Below are 19,815 nucleotides of genomic sequence, written 5' to 3'. Positions count from 1 at the left end.
TAGGGGAGAGGGAAGCGCATAGATCTGAGCGTGGGTCCCTCTTGTCGCGCACCCCAGCTCTTTCCTGCAGTGTCCCCCAGCGAACCCTCCTACCGTAGCCTGCTGTTGATCAACAAAGGCTCCATGATGTTGACCTTCAACTTGGCCCCCCAAAGCAGCTCAGACATCTCCCTGCGTCCCAGCTCTGGCCTCGTGGCCCCCAGGGCCCACCAGATCTTCCTCGTCTGTACCTACCCCAAGGGCAACTCCTGGAAGCAGCATGTTTTCTACTTGCAGTTCAATTTTTGCCCCCGGTATCTCAAGGTAAAAGGCAGGGCTAGGGGACTGGGTCCTGAGGAGTGGGCCATAGTCCGGGGCTTCCCTTCTCAAAGCCAAATTCTGGGTTTGGACTCTCTTGCTCCCCTAAAGTAGTCAAGGGGCTGCTCCTCCCTCCCCCGGAAGTGCCATAGCAGGGAGGAGACCCCTCGGCCACATCTGTGAACAGCTTTCCCACCCTCACGGCCCAGCATGTCCACCTCAAGGTGTCTGGGACAAGAAAAGGGGTGCATAGGTCCCAAAGGAATGAGTGGGGGCAATGTAAGACTCATATCTGCAGGTTGCAGAGGGGCGTTTGGGGCTGGGCCAGGGAAAGGGGCCAGGGTGGTGGGCCCATATCTGGCCCATGAAATGGTCTGTACCGCCTCTCTCAGTCCCTGAGTTCTTTTCAAGAACCATCTCCTGGGTCGGTCACTACCTACTCTGTCTTCACAGAAGCTGCCCGTGCCCAGGCTTTTTGGACATTTGGGGGAGCCAGGGCAGCGGGGTCACATCAGGGCACTGCCCTCCTTCCTCTGGCCCTAGGAGGTAAGCATGCAGAGCCGGGAGGAGGCTTTGCAGCTGAAGCTGGACACCTGTAAGCACGTGTTCTTCAAGCCCACCTGGGTGGGCTGCTCCTCCACCAGCCTCTTCACCTTCCGCAACCCCTCGCGTTTGCCCCTGGAGTTTGAATGGAGGATTTCCCAGCCGCACCGAAAGATGCTGGCCGTCCAGCCTGCTCGGGGACTTATCCAGCCCAGTGAGAGCCTTGTGAGTGCCCCACCCCACGGCTGGGGGCCCATGCTCCCATCTGCCTCCTCCCCGCCCCCCAGCCAAGGCACGCACTCAGGGACGTCTACGTGAGCTGGGGTGGGCCGTCTCCAAGGAGAGCCAAGGTCCTCTTCACTTTCACCATCATCTCTTACTCATGCCTCTCAGGGGTCAGGTTTACAGTGTGCCCCCTCCCATTTAATCTGTAATCACCTCCCCGGCCTTAGAAGTGGGTGGGATGGCTACCATTGTCATAAAATGCCCTTTTTACAAAGAAGAATCAAAACTTAGAGAAGAAAAAGCCATTTACGAAGATTACAAATGAGGAGGTGGGGCTGGCATTTGAACCAGTTTCAAGGGGCAAGTCTGCTCTCCATCCATGTCCCCAAAGCTGCGAGATCGCTGGGAGGTGGTTTGGAGCAGTTGGATTGGGGGCCAAATGGGTGGGTATCATTAAGGCATGAGGAAGGGGCATCCTCGAGGTCCCAGCAGCAGTCTGGAGGGGGGGCACCAGCTGGGGCCCAATCTAGCAGAGCCCCATTCCCTGGTTTAAGACCTTATAGACTAGTTGGCCAAACTTGGGCCAAGAACCACCAACACATGGTGTCTGGAAGAACCCAGGTAGTAGTCAGGGAGGCAAGAGACCACATAGGCTATGGATTTGGTTTCAGGAGTTTACACTCCAGCTCCCATCAAGCCCCTCGCCAGCCATGTGACCTTGGGCAAGTTACCCCACTTCTCTGTCTCGGAAAACGAGGTACTAAATAATACTGCTTACCTCGTGGGGATAAAGGATGGAAGGGCTGAGGGATGTATAGAAAGTGCCCGGCACAGGGCAAACACTCAGAAAGGGGTACCATAGCTTGATCTCCAGCAGTGGGACCTCCAGTGGCCAGGAGTCTGGGTAGGGGGTTCTGGAGAGCCCCACGAAGGGATGATCTCTGTGGCCCCAGACGCTGACGTGGACCTTCAGCCCTCTGGAGGAGACCAAGTACCTGTTCCGAGTGGGGATGTGGGTCTGGGAAGCCGGTCTGCCCCCAGACACCAAGCCCCCCGCCACCACCCACTACATGCTCCGGCTGGTGGGTGTGGGCATCACCAGCAGCCTCTCCGTGAGTAGGAGAACTGTGGCAGGTGGGGCTGGGGAGCTGGGGGCCAGGGCACATGTGGGAGGGAAGGCCCCAGGGTGCCTGACTCCAAGGGGGCAGGGGATGGGAGCCTTCTGGCCCTCTGGACCTGCCCTGCCTTGGAGATTGTCTGAGGCCAGGGGTGGGAAAGCCAGGGCTGTGGCTGGCTGACTCTGGCCCTCAGGCGAAGGAAAAGGAGCTGGATTTTGGGAACGTGCTGGTGAATAGCAAGCAGTCCAGGTTGCTGATGCTTCTGAACGATGGCAACTGCACTCTTTATTATCGCCTGTTCCTGGAGCAGTGCAGCCCTGAGGTCGTGGACGACAGCCCGCTCGGTACTCGGGCCTGGGCCTGGGCTGGGACCGGAGCCAGGGCCGGGGAAGCAGGCAGTGAGGGACAATGGTTAACCAGATCAAGGTTTGGGGGCAGATAGAGCAGGGCTTAACACTTGGTGCTTCCACCTTTTACACGTGTGGCATGGGGTGGGTGACTCTTTGGGCCTCAGCTGCCTCATCTATAAAATGGGACTATTGCTGGCACCTGCCTCCCATTAGCAGGTGCCAATGACCCAAAGACTGGTTTTCTCTGTCTGGTCTGGGAAGAGGGACTCTGCTCCCTGTTTCCTGGCTCTGGGCCTGCTCTCTGGCCAGTGCTCTGCTGGCCCAAGGGAAGGATATCTGGAAAGGAGCAGGAGGAGAGGCCGGGACTCTCTGGCCTGCACTGAGTACCTCTTCTGCCCTCGGCCCCACGCGGGTCATCCCTGAGCAGCCTTGCAGCTGGACCGCACAGAGGGGAGCATGCCACCCCGGTCCCAGGACACCATCTGCTTGACTGCTTGTCCCCACCAGCGGTCCCAGTACTGCTGGAAGATCAGCTACTCTCTCCTCTCCCACAGAGGTACCTGGGCCATCTGGCAGAGTCAGGGCCAGGGAGGAAAGGGGGAGGACTGTGTGAGCAGGACTTGGGGTGGGAGGGTGCTGAGGGTCCACACAGGGCTAGCAGGGTGAGCGCTAGCATGCTAGGGGTGTGCTCTGGGGGACTGGTGTGTAGATGTCTGTGTACGTGTGCGCAGATGTGCAAAAGAAAAAGAAGCACTGATACGCGTTACCCCATGAATGAATCTTTTTTTTTTTTTTAATTTTTTTTTTTTTTTTTTTTTTTTTGTGAGAGAGAGAATGAGAGAGAGCACGAGAGGGAGCAGGGTCAGAGAGAGAAGCAGACTCCCTGCTGAGCAGGGAGCCCGATGTGGGACTCGATCCCAGGACTCCAGGATCATGACCTGAGCCGAAGGCAGTCGCTTAACCAACTGAGCCACCCAGGCGCCCCCCCATGAATGAATCTTGAAAACATTATGCCAAGTGAAAAAAGCCAGTCGCCAAAAGCCACATATTGTATGATTCCATTTATGTGAAATATCCAGAACAGGCAAATCTATAGATAAAGAAAGTAGATCAGTGGTTGCTGGGGGGTGGGGGGAGGGCAATGGGGAGTGACAACTGTTTGGTGCCGGGCTTCTTTTTGGGATGACGAAAATGCTCTAAATTAGATAGTGGTGATGGTTGCACAGCTCTGAATATACGACAAATCCGAATTATATGGGTTAAAAGCGTTAATTTTATGGTATATAAATTCTATCTCAGTAAAGCCGTTAGTGAGAGTCAGTTTGAAAACAAGTAACGGTGCACAGTTAACACAGGGATGCATGCGGAGCGTTTCAGACAATACCTGACACGTAGAAAGTACCAGATGAGGCTTGGCTGTTGCTGGAAACATCCCAGAGCCTGGGAAACATCTGCTGCTCCTGACAAGGGTCCTGGGCAGGTGGCCAGGGGTCCTACCCCCTCAGCCTGCATGCCGCGCCCAAGGGCAGCTGGGAGGTGAGGCCACTCCTCTCTTCCACACCCCGTCCTAGGTGACGAGGCTGGGAAGAGGCAGGAGCTGTGTCGCGTCTTCCTGACGGCTGTGTACCCCTTACTCTCCATCCTGGATGTCTGCTCCATGGGCAGCGCCAAGGGCATCACCCGGAAACACCTGTGGCGCCTCTTTTCCCTGGACAGGCTCAACACTTACTTGGAGTGTGACCCCACGCCCTGGGAGCTCACCTACAAGGTGCCCACCCGGCACAGGTGAGGAGGGCCCCGGGGAAGGGGCAGGGCCTATCTGGGGGTATTCTTGGAGCTTTCTGCCCACAGCCCCCCAGCACCAGGACCTGTCCATGGAGTGGCTCCCCATCTCCCCCCACCAAATTCTTGCCCATCCCTGGAGGGGCCTAGAGAAGTCAGGGATTGGCTGAAGGTCTGGCCCCTGCCCCTGAGTCCCAGGTTCTCCCAATTCCCACCTGCAGGAAGATGATTGCCCAGCCAGCCAGGCAGGCACCCCTGGGAGGGCCCCGTACTGTCCCCATCCATCTCTGGGTCTGTTTCTCTGCTCCACACAGCACGAGCCAGATCCCCACCGTCTTCACCCCTCTGAAGCTTGACTTCAATTTTGGGGCAGCACCAATAGAGGTCCTACCCTCAGTGGTGCTCTTGGCCCTGAAGAACAGCGGAGTGGTGGCCCTGGACTGGTACGGCGGGCTTGGAGGGGGCTGCTGAGGGGCCCAGGAGACAGGTGCAGGAGGCCGTCTCTGGCTTGGGGTGGACCTGGCTGTGGGGTCTGTGAGAAGTGGATCCCCTCACTGATGGGGCGGGGAGGCCAGCGTGGGATTGGGGATCACCCTTCAGCTCTCCAAACCTGTCACTGCCAGAGGCATGTCCACAGGCTCAAGAGTGGGGGAGACTGGTGGAGACCAGCACGGTCATCCTAAGAGCTTAATGAGTGAGAAGTATCCTTTTGGACACCTGCTGCGTGCCAGGCACTGATTTACGAGCCTTTTCTCCTCCAAGCCTCACACCAACCCTGGGGAGAAAAATCCTCCTCTGCTGACTCTTTTGCAGATGGAGGCTAAGGACTCAGTTAAGGCCACTCAGCCGTTAGCAGGCAGAGCCAAGTTCAAAGCCAGATCGGTCAAGGTTAGTCAGCAAGAAGTCTTCAGAGTGCTCCCGTGTACCAGGCACTGTGCTAGGCCGTGGGGTGCCCCCGACAGAGCTTCAGTCTGGGGAGGCCAGGCCTGCATGGGGGCGAGTTAAGATCTCTGGTGGGGAAGGACAGGGCCAGCCTGCCGCGGAGCCAGTGTCGGGGAGGAAGATGTGGCTGAGCGAAGCCACGCGGGCCACGGGAAGGCTTGAGGCCGGCCGCGGGGCAGGCTGCGCCTCTCCAGGCACGGGGGCCCAGGCCTGGAGCCCTGAGCCTGCCAAGCGTGGACCTTCCTGTGCTTGACTTTCCTCCCGTCGGGGCCCGAACTTGTGCCCGGTAAACATCCTGTTTCCATGCCAGGGCCTTTTCTTGTTCTTCCTCCCTGCCTCTGCCACGTGTCTGGACTTCCTAGTAAATTTCCTTTTGATGACTTCTAACTTTTCTTGCCTAAACGGAGGTGAGAAACAAGTGCACCCATCTGGGTAAGGCTTGGGAGAGAGAGCCAGGGGCCCGGCCTGGGAAAATAGGTGCGGCGGGAGGGGGAGGAGGGGTGCTTTTGTGATCTCAGGAACCTTCCTTCCTGAGCAGAGTCTTGGGGTGTGGGGGGGGCAAAGCTGGGGTGGGGGCTGCACCATCAGGGGTGCAATGGCCGCCCTTACTCTCTGGATTGTCCTGCCCCTGGCTGGGGTGGAGGCAACTGGGGAGGCTGGTTCCTTACATGGCTCCTTACGTGGCTCCTGTCTGAGAAGGGCCAGGACTACGAGTAGCTGAGGGCTCCTGGCCCTGATGACTTGAGGAAGTTTGGCAGGCAGCGCTGCTGGCCTGGTAGGGAAGGCCCGGGGCCCGCCTGAGCTCCAGACCCGCCATTCACTGGGGCTACTGGAATGGCCAGAAGCCAGGCGCTACAGGAAAAGCGGCGTTAGTCCGTCCTGGCATGGAGCAGGGTATTTTGGTGGATTATGCATGCAACTGTGTTTGTGTAGGAGCAAGCCCAGCTCACACTCTCTGTGGAGAGAGGCCAGGTGGCTGGAAACCGAGGTGGGAGGAAACCCAGGCACGGTGCCCGCTGAGCTGAGCCCATCCATCAGGAGATCATCTGAGGTTCAGGAAGGCAGTCCGTGCTTCTTCCAGGAGTCCAAGCACAGCGAACCTTCCTTGGAAGGCTTGACTCTCCTAGGTTTTGTGTGTTGTTGTGTTTCCTTTCAATTTCTTAGAAGGCTATTTTTGAAAATTCTAGCTGGTCTCTGCTGAGCTCATAAAGAACAGACTGAAGGTTTTATTCCTGCCAAGACCAGTAAGAAATGGGGACTGTGGACTTGGCCTGGAGGCAGCAGCAGGCAGGACAGAATGAGAACCCCAAGTGGGAGGGGGAGCATCGGAGGAAATAGGAGCCTAGAGCTGCCTGCCCCGCTCCCTCTGGGTCTTCTCCTCCCATGCTTCTGCTCCCGGCCCAGGGAGGCAGAGGGCCTTACTGACATCAGATACACTGGTTAACATCTCCTGGTCCCTCGTGCACTCATTAAGTCTCGGCTAAATGTTTACTGGGGGCTTTTAGGAATCAAGGTGCCGACAGGTCCAAGCCTGGCCCTCCGGGTGCCGCAGGGGTCTGGGGCAGGGTGATGTGTGCTGAAGAAAACTACAACTGAGCTAGACCTGCAGCTTAGGGAGAAGACACAGAGAGGCTGCAAAGAACCTTCCAGACAGGGGTGCCTGGGTGGCTCAGTCGGTTAAGCATCTGCCTTCGGCTCAGGTCATGACCCCAGGGTCCTGGGATCAAGTCCCGCATCAGGCTCCCTGCTTAGTGGGGAGCCTGCTTCTCCCTCTTCATGCCGCTCCCCCTGCTTGTGCTCTCTCTCTAACAAATAAATTAATTAATTAAAAAAAAAAAAAAAAAAAAACCTTCCAGACAGAGGTCCTGGTATGTACACAGGTAAGAGAAAAGGGCTCACCCTGGCTGGAGCATTGATAGGGAGGAAGGGGTGCTGGATGTGACTTGAGAGGTGGACAAGGGCCACAACATCGGGACCTTGGCATCCTTCTCCTAAGAGTTTGGACTTCTTCCTGAGGGCATGGTGGCGATGTAAGCGGGGCCGGGGGACAAAGACATGATCTGCCTTCAAGACCTGCCACTCTGGTCTGGGGTGCAGGGTGCAGGGTGCAGGGAGAGAAATGGACCAGCAGCCTGAAGCAGGGGAGCAGGTGAGGGGGCCCACACCAGAGGACTGGCAGGGAAAAGCAGGTTGGGATTTTTTGGACGGGGACTGGGTGAGGGCAGCGAGGGAAACAGAGGTGTCGAAACTATCCAGATAACCCCAAAGTAGCAAGATCTCCAGTTTTGCTGCTGATCAGTATCTCCTGGATAAAATAACAAAAGCAGTTTATTCACCAGTCAAAAGACACAAAGGTGATGGAAGCAGGTCCTGCCACATGTCCACTCTGCTGGGATGTTGGAGGGTTTGAAGGGAGTTTCCATCCTCAGCACTTACAACACACACATGCAAACACAGCCCAGGGGTTATTCTGTTTCCCTTGAATTCTTTTTTTACAGTAATGGCACAATGCTGTACATACTGCTCTCTGCTCAGCATTAGATCATTAACATTTTCACTTAGCATTGTGCCAGTAACGTTCCCTTCAGATCAATACAGATCAACGCATAAAACTCTTGACTCTTTTTTTAAAGATTTTTTATTTGTTCATTTGAGAGAGAGCGTGCGCGAAGGAGAGAATATGAGCAGGGGCAGGGGGAGGGGCAGAGGGAGAAGCAGACTCCCTGCTGAGCAGGGAGCCCCATGCAATGATGGGATGTGATAAGGGGCTTGATCCCAGGACCCTGAGATCAAGATCTGAGTCCAAGGCAGATGCTTCACCGATGCTTAACCCACTGAGCCACCCTGGCGCCCCTTAACTCTTTCTTTGTAATACTTGGCATAATATTCCATAATATGAATGGCCCTTAAGTTATTAAACTCATCCTGTACTGGTTTTTTTTTTTGCCACTACAAAGAAAGTTGTAATAAACATCTGTGTGTGTGTGAGCGTGAGCACGTGCACACGCAGGGTACTTCCCCAGGAGAGAATGTCTGAGTCAAAGGGCTCATGCTGTTTTTATTCTAGTAGACGCTGTCAAAATTCCTACAACAAAAGGTGGTAGCCGTACTTTCTCTCTCTACCTGTTTGAAGGTGTCCATTCTCTTTAAACTTACCAGTATCGAGTGGAACTGTTTATCACGTTGCTGATGTGAAACTATTTAAGACTGATTCAAGGGAGTCGTGATTTGCGATTTCCTCGACTCTTTGTTGAGCATTTCCCCTTTGGCTGCTCCCCGTTCATGCCGTCTGCCCAGTGTGAGGCCAGTTCTATGCCATGTCTCTGCAAGTGAAGGGGTCCTCCTTTTCAGATCGTAACCCGGGGACCCTTTCACCGCTTGTTTTGTCAACCAGCTAGAGTGCAGTATCTACTTTCCTACAATGTGAGACATTTGGGGGGGCATTAATTCTATGCCCAGACTTGCTCCAGATTCAAGAACGCCAGCCCTGCTGGGGCATCTCTTCTCTGCCCTATGCTCCCGCTGACCTAGACACCCTCCCTCTCGGGGGGGGGGGTGTGCCTGGTTGGTGTTGCTGGCATTTTTAGGTGCTTCAAATGGCCCTTCCTAAGAGCTTTGTCACACAAACTCCCCCCCCCCCCGGGGTTAGTGGCTAGCTAGCTCAACGTTACCCACATAACACAGTCCCCCTCAACCCCTGTCCCCCACAATGGAAGCCCCAATCTCCACTTTCCACTTTGTCACCAGGGACCTGCTGCCGTTCCCGGGTTTGGGTTTGGGGGCCATTATGAAGTGAGAATCCACCATAGCCGTGTTTGCTCAGCCATGCATGGGGCAGCTTGCCAAATTGGGAGAGCATCCACCCTGCTTGCAGCTCAGAGCTCCTGCCTCTCTGTTCTAAGAGGCTTGCACCCCTCTTCCAGGGCCTTCCTCTTTCCAAGTGACCAGCAGATTGACCTGGAGCTGTGGGCACAGCAAGCAGAGTTTGACGCCACCGAGCTTCACCAAATGCGTGTGCAGGACAACTGCGTATTCTCCATCAGCCCCAAGGCTGGGAGCCTGAGTCCTGGGCAAGAGCAGGTGGTGGAACTCAAATACAGGTACTCCTCCCACTGCCTGTCCTACACTTCCCGTCCTGGAGACCCTGCCCCCACCCCTCCCTTTCCCTGTGCTCCTGGAGGAGCTTGGCCTTGCACTCTGTGACTCCAGAGTACCCTAAGTGCCCGCCGCGGGGGGAGGACCCCGTCCACCCACTTGACGGGGAGGTTTCATGTCCCTCTTGCCCCATCCCACCTCAGAGGTTTCCACATGCTCCCAGGGGCTTTGCTCTCCTGCTGGTACCGGGGCTCCATAACTCAGCCCATACTCGTCTCTTCCCTTCCAGCCACGTGTTCGTGGGCACCGATCGCCTCCCAGTGCTCTTCAAAGTGTCCCATGGCCGGGAGATCCTGGTGAGACCCCAGACCTCGTCCTGTCCTGGACGCCTGAGAGAGGAGCAGGGAACTGTGCCCCCCGGGGAGCTAGGGTCCAGATCTTTCTGCTGGGTGCTTCTGTTTCTCCCAGGGAAGGATGCTACTCATGGGTTTTGTCTTTCCAGCTAAATTTCATAGGTGTGACAGTGAAGCAGGAGCAAAAGTACGTGCACTTCACCTCCACCAGCCACCAGTTCGTCCCTGTCCCCATCGGCGACACACTGCCCCCAAGGCAGGTCAGTGGTCTACATTGTCTTGATCTCTGTGTATCTGCATCAGCCTTTTACAGGGTGACAAAGACCCTGCCCTCCAGAAGTCCTCACTCTAAGAAGTGGGGCCACAGGTCAAACCCTGAGTTTGGGCAACTGGGAGAAATCCAAGGTGAGAGGCTTCCGCTTCCTGGTGCTTGGTGCTAAGTAAGCCCTTTGCCAGGCCTTGTTCCTGTGTTCCCATGCAAAAGCAGGGGGGTCTCTCTTCTAGCACACGATTCTTCAAACTTCTTTGATCATGAATCACACTAATATATTTTGGATAATAACCCAGTAAGTACATACATACACATATACTTAAAACAAAGTACCGCAAATGAATGTGTACACTACTACACGCAAAGCATTCTGATGTTTTCCGTTTTTATTTTATTCTGTTCCACCTGCTAAATTGCTTTCATGGTCTGCTCACTAATAGGTCTCAGCCCCAGGTTGAAAATCACTGCCCCAGGAAAGACATTTTTCTGGTGCGTGAAAAACGAGACTGAATCCTTGCAAAACTATAGAATTTTCTTTATCAAGTGGAGGGAATTGGGTTCCTTTGCTCTGAAAATGTACACTGGAAATCTCCCAGAGGGGGACATAGTATTTTCCCAAACATGCCATAGCTGTGAAATTTCTAACCATTTAGAAGTCCTTGTATTTCTGAGCAGAGGCCTCTGGTCGTCCAGCCTAGAGTCAGAGGAATGGGCTTTCTGAACCTGAGAGGGTGGGACCCCTAGCCCTGAGCTCTATATGCTTCCCTACACCACCCTCTACCTTACTGGCTTCCTGGAAGCCACCCTCCTCCCCCCCGAAACAAGGCTGCAGAGACCTATGTCCTTGAAAAGGAAGGCAAAGACTCAGTGCCCCCTGGAGAGCTTTCCTGAAAGACTAGACCACTTCCCTGTGGATCTGAACATAGACAATGAAAAATGCCCCCAGATCTAGAGCAAGGAGACCCAACTGTGCTTCCAACCAATCTCCACAACTGTGGCCAAGCTTCTACTTTCATTCATGAGATGATGACAGATGGTGGCCTGGATCCATAAGAGGACAGCGGAAGTAGAAGTGAACAGATTTAATTTACATTTTGGAGGCAGAATCATTGGGACTTGCTGGGGCCAGTTTGGGGAAGTGGGAGAAAGGGAGGGATCGAGATGTATTGAATTCCTAGTTTGAGCATTTACTGAAAGGAGATTCCCTGGGGGTGGAGGGGGGTAGAACTTTCTAGTGAAGAGTTTGGTTTTTACCAAATTTGAGATGTCTGTGAGACAATCAGTGGCTGGTGAGGGGGCAGGGAGGGCTTGTGGAGCAGAAGCTGGATACCAGGTCTGGAGCTCAGAGGTGGCCCAGGCTAGAGAAATAAAATCAGCATATTCAAGAGTGGGTGCTGGGAAAGATGAGGGGGCAAGACCTAGATCCAAACAAACCGTTTGCTCTCTCTGGCTTCCATTTTCTAATCCTAAAATGAGGGATTGGACCAGAAGATCTTGGATTGCTTCCAGGACATTCTGTGATTCCCACACTTTGGATTTAGTCTTGGGGGATGTCATAGCTTCCTTCCCCTCTCTCATCTGCCCTTAAGCAAGACTGCCTCTAAGGGCAGACGTGGAAAGTGGCAGCCTCCCGGGTGATTAGAGCGAGAGCCTTGAAGATGCTGAAGGGTCTCGAGGGTGTGTGCATGGACACTTCTGTAAATCACCACACTAGAGACACGAGCCTTAGTGTCCCCTTATACCTTGGCAAAAGTAAATTAAGAGTAAATAAAATAGGGCGCCTGGGTGGCTCAGTTGGTTAAGCGACTGCCTTCGGCTCAGGTCATGATCCTGGAGTCCCTGGATCGAGTCCCGCATCGGGCTCCCTGCTCAGCAAGGAGCCTGCTTCTCCCTCTGACCCTCCCCCCTCTCATGTGCTCTCTCTCTCTCATTCTCTCTGTCTCAAATAAATAAAAAAAAAATCTTTAAAAAAAAAAAAAAAAAAAAGAGTAAATAAAATAAGGATTACAGATTATCCTAAAATGTCCCAGACTGAAAATACAATTACATACTTCTTGGATCATTGGACCATAAGGGAAATCAGGGGTAGTTAGGGGGCTCTGGGGCTGTAAGGGGGACATCAGGGAGATCAGCCTGCCCTCCCACAGTGGACACAGAACCCCAGGCTCTCTGCTTTGCAGCCCTGAGCTGGTGTGGAGGCTTTATTATTCCTGCCTGCAGATTTATGAGCTGTATAATGGTGGCTCGGTGCCCGTGACATACGAGATCCAGACGAACATCCTGTCACAGGTTCAGGAAAAAAATTTCAATCACCCCATCTTCAGCTGCCTCAACCCCCAAGGGGAGATCCAGCCAGGCACAACTGCTCAGGTCTTATGGATCTTCTCACCTATTGAGGCCAAGACCTACACAGTGAGCTGCAGCCTGGGCTGATTAAGGGTGGAGGTTGGTGTTGGCCTCCTCAGCATGCCGTGTTCTGACCAGTCCCTTCCCCACCCTCCTAACTTCCTAGGTGGATGTGCCCATACACGTCCTAGGATGGAACTCAGCCATGATCCGCTTCCAGGGAGTGGGCTATGATCCCCATGTCATGGGGGACACAGCCCCATTCCACAACATCTCCTCTTGGGATGACAACCCCAAGCATACTAGGCTGATGGTTCCTGGACAGGTAGGGGGAAAAGAGGTAGGAAGGCCTGAGACTTAGGAGGACCCTGAGGGCCCTGGGGGGCCAGTGCAAAGAGAAGCTGGGAAGGAAATGTGATGGAGGTGATAAGGGAGGGTTGCACAGGGGAAGCCTGGAACCAGCCGTCATCGAGCTCCAGCAGGCAGCACACCGCTCCATGAGAGGCTTACCCTGCCACCTAGTGCCCATAGGTGTTCCTGCTCAAGTCACTCTGGGCATTGGGATGGGGATTTTGGAAGGGGTAGAAGAAAGCTCTCCCATTTTAGGGCTGTAAAGTATTATCTTCATACAGAACAGTCCCTCCCTGGACCTAGATGGATTTTGCTGTAAGGTATCTAAGGTCAATAACCCCATTTTAGTTCAAACACACCCCACTGTTGGGACGTCTGACCCATTCATTCATCCACCCATCCATCCATCTCCTCCCATTGGCCCATATGCCCATTTACTGATCCATCCAGCCACCCATCTACCCACTTCTCCATCCATCCTTCCATACAGCCACCCAGTCACTATACACCTATACATCGGCCTGTCCACCCTTCCACTCCTACCCTTTCTGGACCGTAACTGCATGATGAGCACTATGGAGGCCCTGAGGACACAAAGAAGAGCCAGACAAAGTCCCAGCCCTGGAGACACTCATGGTCTGGACAGAGAGAAAGTGCCCCTTCCGTGTGGCCTCAGTCTTTCCAGATCCCCTACTGTTCTGTTCCCATTGAAGATGCCAACTGCCGATCCCCCCATTTATTTACAACCATCCTTCAGGGATTCAAATTACATTGGCTTTAGTTCTGTCTTCTCTAAGCAAATTCTGATTTCTCAGCCCTTCCAAGCCTATTTTAATTGTCAAAAGCATAGACTTTAGAGTGAGACTGGGTTTATCCCCACTGTGCCTGTAAGAGACCTTTGGAAAAATTCTTTATGCCCTCTAAACCTTAGCAGCACATCTATCTGTAAAGTGGGGACGATAATACATTTATCACAGGGCCATGGTGAGGATCAAATGTGTGTGAACGGCCTACCATGGTGCCTGCTGAAGGCACTCAGTAAGTGGGAGAGGTTGCTATGGTTATGATTTCTTCACCTCCCAAAGTGGCTGTTGTGTTGTCTCCACCAACAGAATGTCTTCCTGTCCCAGTCCCATATCTCGCTGGGAAACATTCCTGTGCAGACCAAGTGCAGCCGCCTGCTGTTCCTCAACAACATCTCCAAGAACGAGCCAGTTGTCTTTGAGTGGCAGCTGAAGCCTCTAGACTTTGGGGAGGTGAGAGTCCCCTATTTCCGCAGAATCAGAACCTCTAGCAGGGCTCCAGGCCCACCCTATTCCACCCCATCCTGTCCCATCTTGTCTCATCTTACCCCATCCCACCCCACCATCCCACCCCAGGCCATCCCATCCCGCCCCATTCCATCCCACCCCATACCACTGAATTCCAACCCATCTTATCCCATTCCATTCTAACCCATCCCATTCCATCCCATCCCGCCGCATCCCATCCCATTCCATCCCACCCCATCCCACTAAATCACACCCTCTCTTACCCCACTCTATTCCACCCCATCCCATTCCATCCCATCCCATTCCACCCCATCCCATTCCACCCCATCCCACCCCATCTTATCCTGTCCCACCTGTCTCACTCCATCCAACCCCACCCCATCCCACCCCATCCCATTAAATCCTACCCCATCTTATTCCACTCTATCCTACACCATCCCATTCTATCCCACCCCATCCCACCCCATCTTATCCTGTCCCACCCATCTCACTCCATCCAACCCCATCCCATCCCACTGAATCCCACCCCATCCTATCCCATCTTGTCCTATCTTACCCATCTAACCCCACCCTACCCCATTCCATTCCATCCCATCCCACCCCATCATACCCACTCCATTTCATCCCACTCTATCCCATTCCTGTGAAGCTCCAGAGACCCCTTCCCCCAACAGGTGTCTGTGAGTCCCATGACAGGGAAGGTGGCTCCTGAAGAAACAGTCCCATTTGTGGTGACCTTGAAGGCCTCAGTGCATGCCAGCTTCTACAGCATAGACCTGGTATGCAAGGTAGGACCAGCACCAGAGAGAAGCTAGGATGGAGCATAGCTCCCAGTACTGGGATGTGGGTGGGCTATGAGATCCCCAGACCTTCACAGAAAGGCGGGGGCCAGCCCCTGGGGAGTGGGGGGTGGGGGTCCACAGCACACAGGTGCTCCAGACCTTGGCCTTCTCTCTCCTTGTCCTGGGCTATAGGTATACCAACAGAAACTCCTGAATCAGTACCATAAGGAACTACAGGAGTGGAAGGATGAGGAAGTTCGGCAGGAAGTGGAGTTCACCATCACAGATAGGAAAGGGAAGGTGAGGAGGCCAGAGTGGGCCTTGAACACCACAGATCTTTCTGACTGGCCTTACCAGGGGGGACAGAGGCGATGATGTGAGGTGGTCCTATGTGCAAAACTGGTCAGCCTGTCCTAGATTAGCTTGCTTTCATTAGACCAAGCATAGCATCTCCCCAAGAGACTCTCTTCTGGACACAGAAGACTGGCTGACCATTCCCTGCCTCATGTAGCCAGTGTTTAATGGGTGCCTGCTAAGCGCTGGGCACCGGGGACCCAGGGGAGACAAGACAGCTCACCTTCTGATGGAAGACGGTGTGGGACAGGGGTTTTGGGGGCAGGCTCTGGAGACAAGTTGCCCAGTTTTGATTCTGGCTTTGATGATTTCTAGTTCTGGGATCTTGGTCAAGTTACTTAACATAACGTCTCAGTTCCCTCAACTATAAAATAGGGGTAATGTATCTGGGATTGACTTCAAGATAATCCAGGGGCACCTGATGGCGCAGTTGGGGAGGCGTCTGACTCTTGATTTCAGCTCAGGTCATGATCTCAGGGTCATGGGATTGAGGTCAGGCTCTGCCCTCAGTGGGGAGTCTGCTTGAGATTCTCTCTCTCCCCCTGCCTCTGCCCCTCCCCCCGCTCACACAAGTGTGTGTGCATGCGCGCTCTCTCTCTCTCAAATAAATAAATAAATCTTAAAAAAAAAAAAGATAATCCAGAGGTGGGGCACAGATGAGACAAGATTGGCCATGAGCTGCTGATTGTTGAAGCTGGGTGGTGGGTAACGGAGGACTCTGTACGTTCTCTCTACTTTCCTATACATTTGAAATTTTCCATATTAAGAAGGTTAAAAATAAAAGTTTAAAAAATATTTTGAATGCAAGTAAAATAGTGCCTGCTTTGCAGCACTGTTGTGAGGATTGAATGAGCTAAAGCACGTACAGTGCCCACAGCCGTGTGAGCAGTAAGCACGCACTAAGCAGGCTATTCGTATCTGTAGGGGAGCCGGAGAGTAAACGTGAGACAGAACAGCCCCCTTGGTCCCTCCTCCAGTTTCCCAGCCCCCTTGTGCTGGTATTCTTGCACCTTGATCACCTCTGCACTCACCACACTCAGTCCCCAGGGAGGCACCGCTCCCCTCTGAAGCTCTGGCCCAACTATGAATGCAACTCATGTCTGGAGGGTGCGGGAGAAGGGATTTCTGAATTAAATCTTCATAAAGGAGAGTATTTGTGATCCGAGGCACAAGGACAAGCACCCTTGGTACAACCTGCATACATTTGATGGCATCTCCTTTTCTTTCCTCCAGTTGGGTGGTCTGATTTTCCTTGTCTGCAGGCAGCATTTCCCTAAAGAAGGTCCTGGAAGTGGGTGTGGCTGGGAGTTGGGTGAGATCAAGAGGGCAGCAGGTCCCAGCATTGGCTTCCAGCCCCCCACCCCCACCCCCACCGCATGGGTTGGCAGAGACGTAAGAAGAGAGGAGTCCCTCTAGGCTTCTTGTATCCTAAGCACGGCGCTCTTTGCTTCCACAGGGACGAGCGTATTGTAGAGCCTGTGCACCTGGGAGGAGGTACAGGGTGAGCTCATAAAGCCCCGTCTCCTTGGCATAAATTGAGAGGTCCTTGCTTGCTCCCAGAGATACCTCTGGGCCTAGGAGGCCCAGCCTCCTAGAAGGGAGGGATGGAAGTGCCAATGGGTGGGGTCACACTCCGATTTGGCTCCAAAGGCCTGGTTGGGGCTAGGGACCCAGCAGTGAGAGAGTGATGTCCCCAAACCCCTGTCACCCACGTCTTCCCCTTTCCAAAGACGCTGCCCCCCATCAAGAATCAGCAGCCTCTCAACCGGCCTGTCAGCTGGAACCTTAAGATCCCGAAGAAGAAGATATTCTGGCTCTGTCCCCAGCCGCCCTCGCCAGACATGCTGTGCTTGGGCCTCACGGCCCGTGCTCATGCCACTGACTACTTCCTGGCCAACTTCTTCTCCGACTTTCCCCGGCACTTCCTGTACCGGTGAACTCTCAGGGAGGGAGGGGTCTCTGCCCCTGGGGAACCCACCTAGGCCTCCTGCCCCACCTCCTACCTCCCCTTTCCAATTTGGAGCCTCTCCATGTCCTGCGCCAACCCTGAGGTTTGGGCTTCGGTCCCCAAATGCAGTAGCACTACACTTGGGCCAAGGCGGGGGGCTGTCCTGTGCAAAGCTCATCTATGTTCTCATGACTGCATGGTCACCGCCACTGCTCATGACCCTACCCCCAGCCTGGTGGCTTGCCCAAGCCACTCAGAATGTCATGGCCTGCTCCAGGGAGCTGCCAAAGAGGAAATACCCCAAGGAGGAGTTGGAGGCTTCTGAGGGAGAATCCCCAGACAATTGGGCCCCCGTCTCCAAGCAGGAGAAGCAGCTCCTGATTGACTGTCTCACCGCCATCATCAGGTAACCCCCCTGGACCCTCACCATCCCCCTCATCTCAGCAGCTCATTCAGCCAGCTCTGTGTCCACCCACGGCCCCTGAAGCCCCAGCCCTTCCTTTCCTGAAAAATAGAACTTCCTCACAAGATCCTTCCACTGGTGGCCCCAGGCCCTGCAGTATGGGGCAGCTCTAATGGAGCTTGCTAGAAGGATCCTCGGGGCTGGATCCCGAGTTCTGTCCTGTCCAGGGCTAGTAGATAAGGTCTGAGCCAGTTCACTGTTTCCCCCGGGGTTCCTGTCCCTTATCTGTGTAACTCTGACCTCCTGGCTCTGCCTCTAAGAACCCACGGAGCCCAGAGAAGCCTTCCTCTAAAGGACGGGTGGGCGGGGCAACTGACTTAAGGGCTGGCCTCCCACATCAAGCGCCCATTTGTAGACATAGAAGTCAGAACTGCCCCTTGAGGAACTCTGAAGCCAGAGCCCCACAGGGTGTGCAAAGCCCCCTTGCAAGGCCTCTTGGCAAGGGTCTCCTCCTCCTCCCTGCCATGCAGGGGTCTGCTAGAAGACAAGATCTTCCATGAGGCTGTGGACCAAAGCCTGGTGGAGAAGATGCCTTACTTCTGCCAGTTCTGGAATGAGCAGTCAGCCAAGTTCACGGCCCAGAACAACACCCTGCAGTTAGCACCAGTCCTGTCAACATCCTCCAGCAGCTGGGAGGCCAGCAGAGACAAGGAGTCCGAGGACGACAAACCGAGGCTGGAGAAGAAAATGGAGGAAGAGGAGGAGAAGAGCGAAGAGGAAGAGGAGGAGCTGGAGGAGGAAGAGGAGGAAGAGGAGGAGATGGAAGAGGAGGAGATAGGCAGGGGGGAAGAGGAGGAGGGGGAGGGGGAGGGGGAGGAGGAAGAGAAGGTGCCCTGGACGGGGACTGAGCCCACACTGCAGCCCACGGCCCAGGAGTCCCTGAAATGGCGGTGGCAGCAACAGCTGAAGGTCATGGTGAAAGAGGAGCAAGAACAGGATGAGAAGGAGACGACCAGCCGGTGAGCAGCCAGACCCAGATGAGGGTTCACACGGCAGGATGTGCAGAAGGATCCCAGGAGGCAGTGGGGTGCTGGGGCCAGCCTCTGTCTGGGTGTAAGGCTCTTCCCAGCTCCGCGTTCACTGACATCCCGCTGGTAGCTTAAGGCCTTCTGAGCTTTAGTCTTTCCCTCCAAGACCCAGCTGTTAACATTTTCTAGCACACCACTTCCAGGGGGTCGTTCAGTGGGTTTCTAGAGCCAGGAGAGAAGTGCCACTGCTTCACAGAGGGCCTTTGCCTGGGGCTGCTCTGTGGCCCTCCCTGTCCGTGTTGGGATTCCTTAGGCCCTACCCAGTCCCTTGGGCCCCTCTCACAGCTTGATGCCTCTCCCCACACCTGGCCCTGAGATGGGACCTACAGTTGCCTGGGTTCTGGTCCCACCACTTGTTCCAGCAGCAGGACGTTTGGCAACTTGGTCCCTTTAAGCCACAATTTGAGCGTCTGAAAAATTGGAACAAGGATGCCTTATAGTGCTGGGAGGGCGGGGAGTGGAATGAGAATCCGCGGAGATAGAGCCCAGGGCACACAGTGTACAGCACGCAAGAGGCCCGCGGAGAAGGCGAGCCCCGTTGATGGCGGTGCTGACACCCGCATCCTCCACCCCCACCCCCACCCCCCGCAGGCTCCCGGCGTTCGCCAACCTGCAGGAGGCGCTGCTGGAGAACATGATCCAGAACATCCTGGTGGAGGCGAGCCGCGGGGAGGTGGTGCTCACCTCGCGGCCGCGCGTCATCGCCCTGCCGCCGCTCAGCGTTTCCAGGTGGGGGCGCCGACTGCGCCGGAGGGGCGCGAGGGGCGGCAGGGGCGGGCAGGCATGGCCCGAAGCCTCTTTCCAACCTCTCCCTGGGGCTTTCTGTCTTCCAGGATTGAGACTCCCGACTTGCTTTCGGCGGCGGCCCTCGGGCTGCAGCATGCCGAGGTGCCCCGCCTGGTGGCGCGGCCCCCTACCGACTCTTCGAGGATGCCACAGCCCAGCCCCTCCGACTTGCTGCCCTCAGGGCCCCCCTCTCCACCGCCCCACCACTAAAGCATCTAGCCTTCTGTATCTGCCTTGACTTTATTTCCCCGACGTAGGAGGAATTCTCGAGCGCGCTCTGGGAGGGACAGATGGTTGGAGCGGCTGAGGCGGACTGCAGCGACTCGTTGCAGCCTTGGGTGCTGGGAGGTTGCTTCTCTCCCCTCCACAGCGCAGCTGGGCCAGAGTTCCGGCTGCTCGCTGCCCGGCGCTGGACCTGGTTTGGCCAGTGGAGGGCGCTTCCGGCGGGGCCTAACTGGCCTTTGCCCCAGCATTGCCTGGGGGACAGGAACTGAGCGCCAGGCCTTATCG

General features: G+C 55.0%; 1 protein-coding gene across 1 annotated transcript in view; it reads left to right on the top strand.

Annotated features, from left to right (window-relative positions):
• Positions 1-19,533, top strand: part of CFAP65 (cilia and flagella associated protein 65) — a 34,206-nt gene extending 14,673 nt beyond the window's left edge. The window contains 21 exon segments of the mRNA XM_078070033.1: positions 58-303; positions 841-1,065; positions 2,019-2,177; positions 2,377-2,527; positions 2,961-3,089; positions 4,105-4,318; positions 4,630-4,758; positions 9,181-9,357; positions 9,642-9,708; positions 9,855-9,965; positions 12,197-12,388; positions 12,489-12,647; positions 13,786-13,929; positions 14,619-14,732; positions 14,919-15,026; positions 16,537-16,581; positions 16,811-17,013; positions 17,306-17,434; positions 17,962-18,450; positions 19,111-19,248; positions 19,353-19,533. Coding sequence (XP_077926159.1) covers positions 58-303; positions 841-1,065; positions 2,019-2,177; positions 2,377-2,527; positions 2,961-3,089; positions 4,105-4,318; positions 4,630-4,758; positions 9,181-9,357; positions 9,642-9,708; positions 9,855-9,965; positions 12,197-12,388; positions 12,489-12,647; positions 13,786-13,929; positions 14,619-14,732; positions 14,919-15,026; positions 16,537-16,581; positions 16,811-17,013; positions 17,306-17,434; positions 17,962-18,450; positions 19,111-19,248; positions 19,353-19,515 — 3,492 coding nt within the window. The 3' untranslated portion in view covers positions 19,516-19,533.
• The last annotated feature ends 282 nt before the right edge of the window (positions 19,534-19,815 follow it).

The sequence above is a fragment of the Halichoerus grypus genome, chromosome 4, assembly GCF_964656455.1.
Source record: "Halichoerus grypus chromosome 4, mHalGry1.hap1.1, whole genome shotgun sequence".
Taxonomy (NCBI): Eukaryota; Metazoa; Chordata; class Mammalia; order Carnivora; family Phocidae; genus Halichoerus; species Halichoerus grypus.
Note: the sequence above shows the minus strand (reverse complement) of the source record. Positions and strands in the feature narration are given on the sequence as shown.